This window comes from Barbus barbus, assembly GCF_936440315.1.
Source record: "Barbus barbus genome assembly, chromosome: 12".
NCBI classification, from domain to species: domain Eukaryota; kingdom Metazoa; phylum Chordata; class Actinopteri; order Cypriniformes; family Cyprinidae; genus Barbus; species Barbus barbus.
The window spans coordinates 17,590,824-17,605,524 of NC_136740.1; the positions used below are offsets into that span (position 1 = coordinate 17,590,824).

The following is a 14,701-nucleotide window of genomic DNA, read 5'->3' on the forward strand; positions in this document are numbered from 1 at the left end:
GGCGGTAATCTCTTCCCCTCATTGTCAAAAACAACCAACCCATCTTCCTCTCTCATGGAGGATTGTCCTCTATTCTCTTCCATTTTTGTCCCGTGTCCTCATTGTAAAGGCTGTAGCCAGACCCTGAGAGATTAGTGTCCTAATCTGTGCACGGGAAACCAAGTATGTTTCTGTCTCAACTGCTTCCATTGAGAGACTATAATCCAGCAACTGTTGTAAAACTACTCATGTGGTTTGAGAAATTACTTACTGCTATCCTGGGTTTCAGTTCAGAAGCAGGTATTGAAGTACTGACTAAATGAACTTCACGCTTGTGAATTATCTAAATCTTTTATTATGGAAACATGTGCAACAAGAGAACCTACCACTCAACCCCTTTACTCACTGAAAGACTTCCAGCACCCGTTTAACACAGCAGGACAAACACATGGACACTTGAAAACATTCCAAAGTTAAGAATTTTTAACTTTCATAAAGAATTCTTATCTTTCAATAAGAATCCCCTTACAATGGAAGTCCCTCACAGACATTCCTGTAACTACCACAGCACTGCTGTATTAGAAATTAATGTTAAAAGTAAAGAGTACAACTGTAAAAAAAACACTAGATTAAATATTTTCAAATTTAATACGTTTTAACATGTAATTTTTTACCTTTGATGGCACAACTTTATTTTCAGTTGTCTTCAGTGTCACATTATCCTTCAGAAATCATTCTAATATGCTGATTATCATCAATTTTGTTCAAAAAGTTCAAAAGAACAGCATTTTTACTTTTGTACATTATAAATGTAAACTTTTGTACATTATAAAATGTTTTAAAAAAACTTAGTGACCCCCAACTTTTTTAATTGTAGTACATACACACAAACACAAACACCAGAATTAAATATCTTTGCTACTATTCTCAAATTTAGTTGATGAACAGAAGATGCGAAGTAGAACATTTATCAACAACAGTCAATTGATCAATCAGCACTGTTCATTCCAAGTAGAACCAAAATCGCACTTGAAAAATCCATCAAAGAACTAAAGAACACAACTGAAGCCAGAAAACTACGTATTTTGCTATCTGGTTTGAATGTGATAATTCAGGTTTGCACTATACAGATCTGCTCAATTCGTCCAAACACAATACATATCTACAGACAAAGCCTGACCTAACCAGCTAAGCAAAATTACTCTTTCAGTGACACTGCTTTACAATATATGAATACAAGTTACCCATAAAGCATATAGCACAATCCACAGCAGAAGAGCAACAACACACGTTTAAGGTGAGGGGGTGAAGCGGAGCTTAAGTGTGAGAATCTACAACCTAAAAACATGCAGAACAGAGCACATACACACACATAAATACACAGGGACCGATCCCTGGAGAGTCTGAACGTTACCCTCGTCAGAACTCATGCTGGAGTCCTTGTGCGTCCTGTCCCATCAACACCCGCACAGCCATGGAGCCAGAGAAATAGAGACATAGGAAGGGGGAGGTAAACAAAAGGGGAAGACAGTAAGATAGAGTTTCGATTGGATGCCTACTCGCCCTCCCTCCCACCCGTTTCTTCCCCTCAGATCACAATGTGACTTTCTGTCACTTTCTATTTCCTCCTCTCTTCTTTTCTGTGAACTCTTCTTCCTTTATTCTCAGTCGCCTCATTCCCAGGAGAGAACAGCTTTGTTATTTTCTCCCATACCAACTGTCTCTGTTGTGGTAAGATGACTTTTCACCCAGTGTACAATGAAAATAAATTACTCACTGCAACATGCACATATGTGTGACACACACACACACACACACACACAGCCGTTTAAAGGATCCAGGCTAACTGTGTCCTAGGACCAACTAGCCTCCACAAAACCACAACTGCCTAAATAACCTTTGTCTCTATTGGTTGTATCACCAGGGGGTGGCCAGTGACCTTCAACCTAACTGGACAATCCAAAACTGCCACCTCTCTTTGACACAAGAAGGTCCAGACAGAAACAAACAATGACCTCTAATACATTATTTTTGTTATTGCTACAACAAAAGTGGTGCATTACACAGATGATACTCCAGTTAGGTCATAAATTGTATTAGGCAATTGCATTAGGTCATATGGTGAGACCGTAATATCCATGTCGCACCGTATAATAAATCAATTGCTAAAATGTATTTCTGTTGAAATTACACAGTAAACAACGTTGAGCATAAGTAACATTAGCATAAATCCACCTTCAATAACTAGGAATGCACCAATATTGAAATTCTGGCCGATACAGAACATTTTCATGCTATGGATGATATAAAAAATAAATTAAATGGAAAAATAGAACACTAAACATCAATTAATGCAAAAAATGTCAAGTATAGGCCTATTTAAGATTAGATTTAAATGAAGAAAAAAATATTTATACAAAATATTAATTTAACAACGTAAATAAATGATGTTAATTAAATTACTGTCATATGGTAATATACATGTCACACTGTATAATAAATTACTATAATTAATATACTGTCAATCAATTACTAAAATGTAATTCTGATGAAATCATATAAAAACTATACAGTAAACAACACTGACATTACTTTAAAAAGTTCACCTTCAATAACTGAGACACACAGTACAGATAATTATTTTTATTTCATAGATGATTCAAAAATCACAAAAATAACCCTAAAAAAATATTAACGCTAAAATCGTAAATGCTATAAGTGAATTTCCTCATTTTAAATGAGAAAAAAGATTTAGGCTTAGGGATGTGCAACAGTGATCGAGTACTTGAGTACTATTATGGAATATAATTAGAAATATTTCTTTATTATTGTTAAATATATAGCTTGTGTCACATTGCTCATGTAAAATGTTCTCACTATTTAGGTTACAAAAGTTCATTGCTCGAGATTAGCTGCTGGCAAATCAGAATTTCTCAGATTTTTTATGGTACAAACCCATCTTATTTTTAGCACAAACTACAAAAGGCTTGCATCCAGATGGATTTCCTAATATTCTAATGGGTCAAAGACCACACATTTCTACAAAGAATCTTTGTAAACCAAAGTAAACTGACCAGACCTGAACTTTCTCTCTCCATTCTACATACGTATCCAGGACCACATCCTTTATTCATTTGGCTAGCAATAAGGAACAATGAAATGACCTTTGTCCCAGATTATTTTGTAAATGTGGTAAAATCATCTCAACAGGAAAAGAAAAACAATGCGCTGGCCCTGACATCAGTGAAGAGTTTCCTCTCACTCTCATCCAAACCTGACAGCAGCAAGTAAACAACTTATCTACACATACAGATGTGATATGGTTATATGAATGTACAAGACTACAGATCTTTTCATGATGTTCTTCTGCACATCTGAGAACTCGGTTAAAATGGCTGAGTGAGGCTTTTATGGCAAATCCTCTCACTGATCCCTAGACAAGGCAGGGGTCTATGGTGAAAACCTGAAACCCAGACAGCCAGTGACGTACTGGCCATTGCAACACAGAGAACATGGGAACCATCTCAATAACACTGTGGTGAAATAAAAAGTTATTTAAAAGCCCAAAGTGGCCAACAGTTGCATTTAAATGAGGTCTAAAGCGGCTTTACTTACCCTTGTGCCGTTTTACAAAGCCTTTGTTTTGTGGAAGATAAATTAAGAGATTTTGGTAAATGTATCAGTGTTTTTGTCTATCCATACAGTGGAAGTCAATGGTCACCAAAATGGTTTGGTTACCAGCATCCTTCCACAAAACAAAAGAAAGACATACAGGTTTGGAACAACACAAGGGTGAGTAAATGATGACAGTTTTTCATTTTTGGGTGCACTATCCCTTTAAGAGCATCTACACTTACTACACATCTTTACTGTGATTATAAAGTTAAAACCACACAGACAGACGTCAATCTAGAGTCAGGTATCCTAAAGCATATCCTGATGTATTTCAGCAAAGTTTAGGCAAATACTCACAGGTCATTCAAACGTCCGTATATCCTCTCCTGTCTAAAACCTGCTGTCAACACACTTTGAATAAAAAGTCATCCTTAACTAGAATGCATAACTGCAATGCATAACTGCAACACTACACTACACTACAGTGTTACAGTTACCGTAGCCAATGTATTGCATTACACAACATAGTTCAAACGTAATTCAAACCTGTTGGAAATCATACGAGACATTTTAAAACCTATGTTTACATATTAGTAAGGAAAACAGTGCTCTCCCACATTGCACCAGCATTACTGTACAGTAAGCGCTCGTGCTTTAATCTTCTGTTTGACACTTCTGCAACTATCTAACCGGGAGCGCGGATGTCATTTACAAGCGACAACTCCCCCCTAAATAAAGCGGTTATGTTTATCAAATGAGAATATACCTATTGGACCCTCTTTGTTTTTTGACGAGCGTCTTCTGTTTACTGCTTTTTCAAGAACACCGCTCCCAGACTTCTTTGCAGACGCCATCTTCCTCAAACACGAATGATTACCTCCCCCTCTGTTCTGTCTGGACATACCTTACAGGCGCCACGCCCACATCAAAATCTATAGCCAATAACGCGTTAGAGAATAATCAAAGCATAGTACTGCCCATCACGCTGCCCATATTGAGCCAAATGGCACTCCTACAACGTCAAAATAAAATAAAATAAAATAAAATAAAAAACAATAAAATAAATATGCCAGTTTCTCTGGTGTATTGTCTTTAATTGCCAATTTGAGTATCCAGTGCATTTATTTAGAATCTTCCTCAGGACATACTTAAAATGTCACATTCATCAAAATGCTAAATGTTTTAATTCATTCAAACCATTAGCAGATATATTTGATTTACCACTGCAACATACAAACAAGCTTATCTTCAAACTAATAAAGAGATGCAAAGACATACTGACAGCAGGCTCATGAAATTACGACTCACAAAAACAATTTATCACAGTTCACTTTTCCATTGACTGTCTTTCTGGTTCCTTTTCCTCTTTCTCCAGCTCCAGCTACGGCTTCTCCAGCTGAATGTCTTCTCCACAGTTGGCCACATCCTGATAGGGGCCTTGCTGACTGGTGCGTTGAATTTGATGATAAGCTGAGTTGCAGTCATCCAGGTTTAGGCCCTGTTGAAGGTCACTTTTGTGAATACGCAGCATGCTAATAAGAAAAGAAAATGTAGTGGAAATAGACATACCTCATAGATATTCTCCTCCTCCCTTCCTTTCTTCCTCTCCAGTTCATTCAGCCTCTTTGACTAGAGGAATAAACGTCTATCATCATCATCATGGAATCACTTTATTTATTGTTTGTTTAATGTTTTGTCTGGAATGCATCCAATATGCCGAATCAACATTAAATCAACATTACACGATCAGTGTGTCTGACCTTACAGAGGAGCATGGTGCCAGGGAGCAACACACACATCAGCAGCAACACCCCTTCGGTTGTAATGATGCTGTTCTTCACACTCTCGCTGAGGTTCAAGGTCTTCTGCAAAGGTACTAATTAAAGAGAATGTCTTAACTCCTGAAATGACATGTAGATCAAACTGACCAAGGACCATTGTCCTAAAAAAAGGCCAAAAGAGCTGAAACTTTCACTTCATCTGTCAGTAAAACTTGCATGTGAGTTAAGAAACACAAACTTAGCATGAATGAGAGGAATTTGGGTTTATGTCATTGAATGGGTTATTTGTGTTTGCCTAACTCAGCCAATTGAATGATTTGAGGGGATTATTGCACAATGCAGCCTCTTAGAGAGCTTGAGTGCAAGCATAAGTATCTTTCATACTTATGCAATTAAGAATAAATAGTGGGCCTATGCACCAGATTATGTATTACATTAAAATGCATAACTATAAGTTATATATACAGTATTTATTATAGACTACTGTTCAAAAGTTTGAGGGCAGTAAGATTTTTTTTGAAAGATTTAACAAGGATGCAATAAATTAATCAACAGTGACAGTAAAGACTTTGTTACAAAAGTAATTATATTTCAAATGCTGTTCTTTTGAACCTTCTATTAATCAAAGAAACCAGGGGAAAAAAAAAAGTTCACTCTTTCCACAAAAATATTAAAGAGCGTGACACTGATAATAACAATAATGTTTCTTGAGCACAAATAGAAGGGTCAGTGGAGTAAAGGCTGATGAAAATTCATCTTATATTATAAACCGTACATTATAAATTATAATATTTCACAAAATTACGCTTTATTGTATATTTCTATATATATATATTTTTTATCAGTGATACTGACAAGAAACAAAATTAAACATATAACTGTGGCCTGACTCACTGTATACTTGAAGGTAGGTACCATGGGTAAAGATGTGAAAAGAGCTAGATTCCAGTTTACACTGGTACAAGCCGGTATCATTGAGATGGACCGTCTTGAAACTCAGCAAATGGCATGTGACTCCATCTCTCTCATCTAGCTTGTTCGTCAGAGAGTCGGACAGATTTACTAAACTGGTCATTGTGGTAAGATTGGTGCGAATATTCATGATCCAGGTGACACGGGGTTTCTTATTCCAGCGGTAACAGCAGCGGATGGTGGCTTCATGGGAGCAAGCCACACGTACCAATGGCTTATCTGCCTCCAGTTTCAGGCTTCCAAAACCAGTGTTGGCAACAGCTTATGCAAAGGACAATAAAACCAAAAACCATAGAATATGCTTTAATATTGGGTGGCACAACAGCACAACAAAGTATTCGAGTGTATCTCAAATCTTTAAGATTTGTTCATGTGTTATTAAAACCCTCTAACATCAAAGCAGCTTAACATATAGCTTTAATTTCCCCCCAAAGGGCTTTAACTTCAATCCACATGATATCAGCATGTTTAAATCGATTAGCTAAACTGAACACTTCCCACCCACAAAAAGCTGTATAGACAAGACTAAGCTACTTAATACAGTGTAAAATTAAATTAGACCCTTAAAATTGTACGTCACACTAAAAAAGACAAAAACTGGTGAAAAATCTAGACTGGCAGCAATAAGATGCAAATTTTAGCAGCTGCTCTGAGAGGAAATCAGCTTCACTGAAGCAGAACAGACGTGCAGATGGAAACTTTGTGTACTTTGTAGGAGATAAAAAGTTTATTGCTGAATTTGAAATGGTATGCTTTCGAAAAACTAAATTTTAATTTCTCTATACATATATTTTTTGTGCTCAAAGTGAGCTTAGATTACTTTATAACCAGTTAATTATACTGAATGCTTAACAAATATTAGAATTTTACAATAAAACTAACATTACATACACGCATGAAACACGTTAATGCTTACCTGCCCAGAAACACAAGAAAAAGACCAGTGTGAATGCCATTTCTTCTAATAAACCAGATACACCTTTAAAACCTTCTTTCTTCTCATCAGTAAATGTGCCGTTCAATCGTTTGTCTTCTCTTCCTGTCTCATCTACACCCACCCATCCTTCCATTTCAGTTTGTGGTTAGCACACGCAAATACAGGGGTTGGACAAAATAATATGAACTCCTGGGAAATAGGCAATAATTCATTATTAAGGTGTTTTACCACCATTTGCCTTTAAAACAGCTTCTAATCTTAGAAAAGATTCATACTTTATACTTTTGAATAGTCTCGAGTTTAATGTTGACTACAAAAACATCTGCCAGTTGCTTTACAGATGTTGGGGGAGGGAATCATTATCTCCAAAACTGCCTACAGTAGTCAGTTTTTGTGGAAACATGGTCTTCAAGGTGAATTTTGAAGTTTGCTGACACTCTGCTGCAGAAGTTCTGCATTGTTTGGCCCCGATCATTTACTTCCAGTTTTCATCCACCATTCTTCTCTGATTAGTCTTGCCATGCAAATGGCATACGCAGTTTACATAATGGATGTTCCCATTATTTAGTCCAACCTCGGTACATTCTTCTCTTTTTTGGATAATGCGATAATATAAACTGAATGTTGCTGAAAATATGGTCAATACAAGCTCAAGTCATTTTTGATAATTTATTTAAAAAAAGAAAAATTAATTAAAAAAAACGTACCTAAATTTTTCGTATGTATCTTACATATAAAATCAAAGCCCAAATACACCGAATAGTCCTTGCATAATCATTTATATAGACAGACAGCAATGGGATGCCTGTAATGAGTGGACTCCTGTACACATAATTACATAAAAGACAGTCATGGATTGCAGAAGGTTTAAAAAAAACTAACAAAGAGCACTCAGTACTAAGCACTCAGCCATTTTTAAGAACTACAAATGAGTGGAACTGCTATAATTTGGCGGGTCTGGAGCAAAATATCAGATTAATATTTAACACTGAAGATCACTAAATGAGGAGAAGGCAAGTACGCCTGTGGCTGTCAACTGGATTAAAAGAGCCCTTTAGAAATTAAAACAAACCCAATCTGCACAAGGCACCCTATAAATAGATTTAAACATACAGATATATCACTATGTATACATATATGTGACAGATACATATGAAAAGTTTAAGGAATGAGAGAGAATGACACCACACCCCAAACCCTGTCTTATCAATTATCAAGAGTTGAAGGGAATATCCAAGGCTCGATTTGAAACACACTTTCTAATCGAATCTAAACTGTGGTCAGTTCCACATCAAAAATAAGACTCTTGCCATGGGTAAAATTCAGTGAAGCCTTTTGTAGTTGTTCTGGTTAAGGGTGTACTTTGTCCCTCTCAGTCCTTCTTTTATAACAAGCAATGCACGTAGTATGGTAATTACATAATTTTCTAAGAAAACCAGAAGAACAAACTCTAAGGAAATGAATAAACTACCCATTCAAGCAATCGAAAATGAACAAAAAAAATTGTAGGTAGGTAGAACAGATCTTGCACCATGATAGTTTCATTACCAAACTTTAAACAGCTTCATTTGCTACTTCTAAAAGGAAAAAGCTACGAAAATTAACAAAAGGTCTTATTGACATTTACTAGGACCAACACTGCTGGCCATTATGCAAGACTTATGGCAAATTGTTCTGGTAAACCATTTAGAGAAGGAAATCAGCTGTGAAAACAGCAGGAAAAGGAACCATGACCTTACAGAAATCAACATGATCAATACAATCACAACTTAAAAATTAATTTAAATCACACTAATGTAACAAATAGGGTCAAATAAGTTGCATAAATTTGGAAGTCGGTCGAGAGTAGAAAGACCTGTTGCAGTAGCATCGTGAATCCATGAAAATAATTACAGTACTAGTGAAAAAACCTACAGTTTGTGTTCCTGTCTCTGAACTCTGAGATATAACATCATTTTAAACTCCTGCAAGTGCCTGATTCTCTGTGTTCTGGATTCATAATTAGATAAAGAGAACAAGAGAGAAAAAGCTGGTCCCTTAAGCTAGAAAAAAACTTCTCTATTACTCGTACTGCAATTCATTTCTGAACCAACTTAATTCCTTCTGTTTTAAATAGGATTATAAGCCAATCCATCCACTTCACCATTTTGTGGGTTGATCAAGGTGAGCACTTTCTCATAAAAAAAGTGTCAAGCCATTCCGATTGACAGCTGACCTTCCCATGCAAGGCAAAAGTGTTTTTATATCTAAACTTTGTCCCACTATCATTTCTTTGGTCCTGCTTATAAAGAAAATGAATTAAACTGAGAAACAATGACAAGCAATTACAGAAAAAAACAAATTTTGCAAACTGTGCTGTAGAACATAAAGGTAGAAAAAATGTAATTATCTGAAATGACTGATGCGTTTTACAGCCACAGAAAAAGAACTTGCATAGTGCACAAAAATAGGCAGTGTGTGATGATTATCATATGACCTGGGTCGATCTACTAGCGTACAATCTGCAACACCTGGGTTAGAGAACGCTATACACTGTGCATGCTTCACTTTATAACAGCACCGGTGTGTAGATGTTCCTACAAGCTGGTCATTCAAAATGCTACGTAATATGTGCATATTTCCTCACACCCACAATGTCAAACTCTAACGGTATCTCTTGACATCAATGCTTGCCTTGATTTCACTTCTGAGGGGTTAGGCATTACAAAGCAAGCCCACCTTACTCAAACCGTCTCTCTACTTCCTCTGCTCATCTGTTGATCTATCCTACTTAGCACTTCTTTTCTCATTCACAGAGCAACAACAGAACTTCTGGTAAGAAGACAAATCAAAACCAAAACAGGGTTAAAAAAAAAAAAAAAAGTCCATGTTTTTACTTTCCATTTTACTGCAATTTGGCCAATGCATGCTACAACGGCTAAATACTCTGCTAAAAGTCGACATATCTCCTTTTGAATATCTATTATTTTTGAAAATACATGTAATATAGTACGGTAGTAATTATTAGGATGAATGAACATCTTGAAATGCATTGAAAAAAAAAAAAAAAAAAAAAAAAAAAAAATGAAAGGGCACATATTCTGCTTAAATTACCCTTATTGAAAACCTGACTAAAGTACATTCTGAGAAACAGACAAAGATGCAACTATACTTTTCTATGAATATAGATAGTCTTTTGATACTAAATTACTTTTGACATGCTTAGACAGGCTTATCGTTGTGTGTGTGTTTGTGTGTGCGTGTGTGCATGTGCGCATGTTTGTGTATGTTACAGTGCTTTCACATGCACTCGTAGCATTTTGCGCTGGAATCTCTCTAGGTGTTGCACATTTCTTTGGCATCTTTTGGCAAGACTGTCTCTCATACCTCTCAACAGAAACACATAGGCCCTCATTCAAGGTTAAGGATCACTATAATTTCACAACACCCACTTCATTTCATTTCTCAGTGGCATAGAAAGTGCTGGAGGCCTGCTGACAATCTTCTGAAAGGACAGTTGAGAAGAGAGAAGAGATAGAGCAGGAACATTCAGGCAGAATTAGTCAATCAGTGAATCCCTCGAAAGCAAGTCTTGAGTCCAGCACATACAGTGATCTGAGGACAAACAACACAGATGATAGAAACTGAATTGCTGTACTTACAAAAAAAGAGAATGGTGCTACATAAAAATGAAGATGATAGATATAAAAAAATGGGGTTTTATATTAAGTATGTGGTAGTACCTTGTAACAGCAGGTTGTGATGTTTCTCAGTTATAATGGCCCCCCTGAAGTGAATATTTAGCAAGAGCTTCTTGCAACTTATAATGGTCCTCCTCGACAGCCTGGGAACAAACACAACACCAGAGATGTGTAATAGAAAAAAAAAAATCTACATTTCCTCCTCTTCAAGATCTAAAGCTTGTTCTGAGCCTGTTCTCTTTCACAAATGCAATCGCTTTCTCCTCACCTGCAGTCTCTTCAGTTGCTCCCCAAGAGTCTGCAGTCTCCTCTGCACCTCCTCCAAGCGTTCCTGAGAAAGCACTAGAGGAGCGCTGATCCCTCTAGGCTCTTCTTTATTCCCTCCATCTCCCCCACTCTCTTCTCCTTCAGTTCTTCCTTCTGTGCTGGATTCCTCCACTAAGAAAGAAAAAAGGAATTGGAGAACAATTAGAAAAGACACCCCAAGGCAAAATCTACGACTGTCTTCTACGGTTGGCCAATGTCAACAAAATTGCCATCGGACGATGTCTACAGTGAAACATCGCGATTGCGGGGGGTTGGTGGGTGTTAGTGGGTGTGCCCGAAGCGTGAATCCGTATTCAGAAAGGCACGGAAAACAACTAGCAATTGCTAACGGTTGCCTGTTACATTACATACATAAAATTTCACTTACCACATAAACAGAGTAAGAAGAGATGTCTGAGGACAATGGCGAATGATTTGCAGATCCTGAATACCACTGACAAACATCTTGTAAAATGTGTGATAAGCACTGCCACTCCATAGTATGTGCGATGGCGAATCTCGAAAGTGAAAGTGAAACTAAAAAGTGATCATGGCTCCCTCATGCCCGCTTTTATATAGGCTTTTCTTTCCGAACACAGTATTGGGATGCGGCGGATTGTGGGGGGTATGGGGGGGGGGGAGGGGGGGATCACAACGGCAGCTCAACATCGTGATATCTATCTATCGGTCTATCGGACCAACACTACCGGCTTCCATCTTTTCTTTTAGAATTAGAATAAATGACAGGCTGTTTGTAAGACTTTAAAGTACATTTCTTCTTTTTGCATGCTGAACTTATTCAGAAACTCCAGGTATTCAGCACAGCTGTTCTTGCTGTACTATGATTAAAGGGATCATATGATACTTTTTTAAAGATCATTATTTTGTGTATTTGGTGTAACAGAATATGTTGACATGGTTTAATGTTCAAAAAACATATTATTTTTCAAATACTGTACATTACTGTAGGTCTTCTATTCCTCCTCCTCTCTCAAACGCGTCTTTTTCTACAAAGTCCCTCCTTCCGACAAGCGCAGCCTGCTCTGATTGGCCAACTGGCACAGTGCATTATGATTGGTCGAACACCGCAAGCACTCGTCGGAAATGTAACGCCCCTTTCCATAATCGCTTTAAAAGTTTAAGACAGTTAATAATGTCCTTAGTTTTACCATCAGTTCAAGCCCGAAAGGGGAACAGAGTCGCGTGACAGACACAGTGAAGCTTGTATGTGTTTGCACACAAACCGCGATTAAGACAGCTGACTCCACTGTGATGTGACCCTGTTTCTCTCTCTCTCTCTCTCACACACACGCGTGCGCACACACACCGCGTAAAACTCTGCATTTGAACAGTCCATAGCAAATACTTAAACTACTAACAAACATACTTACAGTAGCTGATTCAGAAGCGCCAGATTGTCATAGCCAAGTCAGAATTACCTCCTCTCCTAGGTTCACGAAACTGTCGTCCATAAAATGCGTTGCTGTTCTGTTGTAAGTAATCTTAATAATTCCTAAATGCATCTACTTTCGGAAGGCTAAATAAAGTGCTTTTGCTTTCATCTAGAAACAGTCTCCCTGACATGGCTGCATCAACACCAACTGCGGTTACTGAAACCACACCTTATTTCTTTGCATAAACATTTGGGCAGCATTACGCAAATATATCCACATCGTAACTTAGACATGTGGGGGCGTGTTTGAATGAGCCGTTTTAGGGGGGCGTGGCAGTCTTAACTTTGATAAAGAATATCTCTTTGGTTTTGAGACTTTAGTCTTTGCAACTTCAGGGATCTTATCTATGTGCAAACAGCTTGTAACACTCCAAAGAAAAAAGGAAAACTTGAAATCGCATCATATGACCCCTTTAAGTGTGAGGTTGAACTTCGTCAGCTTAAAACCTGAAGTAATATGTGTGCAGTACCTGATGACTGACTTCCATCTGCCACCTGGCTTTCAGATGCCATCCCTCCATTTTCTCCAAGAGTCTGAGAGTCATCTGACAGACTAATACTCCCAACCATTAGCCTCTTTAAAGACACGACTGCAAGAGGTATACAAAAAAAAGAATAAGTACAGCATGAAATTGTAGGTGTTCACTGCTAGACCTGGATAAAATGACATGCATTCTGACCTTCATCCAAAGCACCAATAGCAGCCTTCTCTGGAGGGGCGTGGCTATGGCTAAGCAGGTCAAAACCATTGGCCGCTAGGAAGTCTATGAGTGAAGAATCAGTTTCTCTACTCTTCTCATCAGTAAGATTGTCTTTAAAGTCTTTAAATCGACCTATGGTGAAATAAAACACGGTCACAATATTATACTATGGTAAAATTACTTGGACAGACTTGATATCTGTTTCCAAGAGCAAAAAGTCTCACCTCCACGACTTTTCAACAGGTCTCCTCCATTCTCAGTGGGGCTAAGAGGGGGAAGAGAACTGAGAAAAGAAATGGAAAGGGTTTTAATGACTGAAGTCAGCTTTGAGTTTGCTAGTTCAATGCCACCTTCAAAAGGATCCCTAATTACTCTTATGGGCCTTGCTATTTGCCAAAAACACACTCACGGGCTGTATGCAATGCCACCGGCGCTGCTGGGCATGCTGCTACCTCTCTCTCTTTTCACCTTATCCCCATCCCTCTTCTTCAACTCGTCAACCGTAGACTTAATCACCTCTGTCCAACTGGAGCATAAAACAGACTGTGAGTGTCAAATGACATGTTTTGGATTTCAATTTTAAAGCAGGATTTCATATGATCTGCCTGTCAGTCATTCGGATAAGTGTTTCATTGAAATGACTTTATATGGTCAATACACTCACTTTTTCTTCTCCCCGACAGACTGAGTCACTAGTTCATAGATCTGTGCTCCACTGTCCCAGGTGAAGATGACATAGAGGGCCTTTGGGTCTGATCGAAAGAACAAAAGTAACTATCAGACTGATGTTCTTCAGAATACAACATGCCAATTCACTGAAACTCACTCACCAGTGGCCACGTCTCTGAGAAAAACTGATTCTAGTTTGATGATTGGACTCAGCATCTGTTTGCCTTCCTGAACTGCGATGTTGCTTTTGCTCTGACACTTCAAAACCATCTTATCATCCTGCTTCTGAAGCAAGACCAGCAGGTCTGACAGCAAAACACAGTGCACATCTGCAAACACACACAAAAATAGGGTGAGTAACAGGCCATATTCTTGATTACGGTAGCACTGAAAGCTAAACACATTTGTTAATTTGCAAGAAAATTTTAAATTGGGCAATGTGTCGAAGGGGCTTACCGATCGCTTTCTCCTTGGTCACCCTCCATGTCAGAGGTCCTTCAAACAGCATCGTTCTGGTGCTCAGATCAATGTTCTGATGAACAGAGAAAAGAGTGGATCACATCAGCCCCAGAGTGTCTGCATTAATAACATTAGTAACTCACACATGA

General features: G+C 37.9%; 3 protein-coding genes across 6 annotated transcripts in view; all 3 read right to left on the bottom strand.

The window, feature by feature from the left end:
- Positions 1-4,459, bottom strand: part of LOC306878486 (hormone-sensitive lipase-like) — a gene marked incomplete at its 5' end in the record, with an annotated part of 26,859 nt that extends 22,400 nt beyond the window's left edge. Inside the window, one exon of one of the 3 annotated variants that reach the window (XM_079430896.1) lies at positions 4,361-4,459. In XM_079430896.1, coding sequence (XP_079287022.1) covers positions 4,361-4,448 — 88 coding nt within the window. Of the gene's footprint in view, positions 1-1,393; positions 1,456-4,360 lie in introns of those variants that run through there. The other 2 variants (XM_079430895.1, XM_079430897.1) reach the window with 2 other exon arrangements.
- Positions 4,361-7,513, bottom strand: LOC306878487 (B-cell antigen receptor complex-associated protein alpha chain-like). Its single transcript, XM_079430898.1, has 5 exons — positions 7,264-7,513; positions 6,270-6,608; positions 5,355-5,470; positions 5,164-5,223; positions 4,361-5,092 (listed from the first exon to the last, which is right to left on the bottom strand). Exons 1-5 carry the CDS (start codon positions 7,415-7,417, stop codon positions 4,976-4,978), a joined length of 786 nt encoding a protein of 261 aa, XP_079287024.1. The 5' UTR covers positions 7,418-7,513; the 3' UTR covers positions 4,361-4,975.
- A 434-nt stretch (positions 7,514-7,947) lies between these two features.
- LOC306878485 (rho guanine nucleotide exchange factor 1-like) overlaps positions 7,948-14,701 on the bottom strand; it is a 60,515-nt gene continuing 53,761 nt past the window's right edge. For both annotated transcript variants that reach the window (XM_079430894.1, XM_079430893.1), the window contains 10 exons: positions 14,550-14,625; positions 14,255-14,422; positions 14,089-14,176; positions 13,834-13,950; positions 13,649-13,707; positions 13,404-13,556; positions 13,194-13,313; positions 11,233-11,402; positions 11,007-11,107; positions 7,948-10,878 (listed from right to left, as the gene is read on the bottom strand). In XM_079430894.1, coding sequence (XP_079287020.1) covers positions 11,033-11,107; positions 11,233-11,402; positions 13,194-13,313; positions 13,404-13,556; positions 13,649-13,707; positions 13,834-13,950; positions 14,089-14,176; positions 14,255-14,422; positions 14,550-14,625 — 1,026 coding nt within the window. In that variant the 3' untranslated portion in view covers positions 7,948-10,878; positions 11,007-11,032. The remainder of the gene's footprint in view (positions 10,879-11,006; positions 11,108-11,232; positions 11,403-13,193; positions 13,314-13,403; positions 13,557-13,648; positions 13,708-13,833; positions 13,951-14,088; positions 14,177-14,254; positions 14,423-14,549; positions 14,626-14,701) is intronic.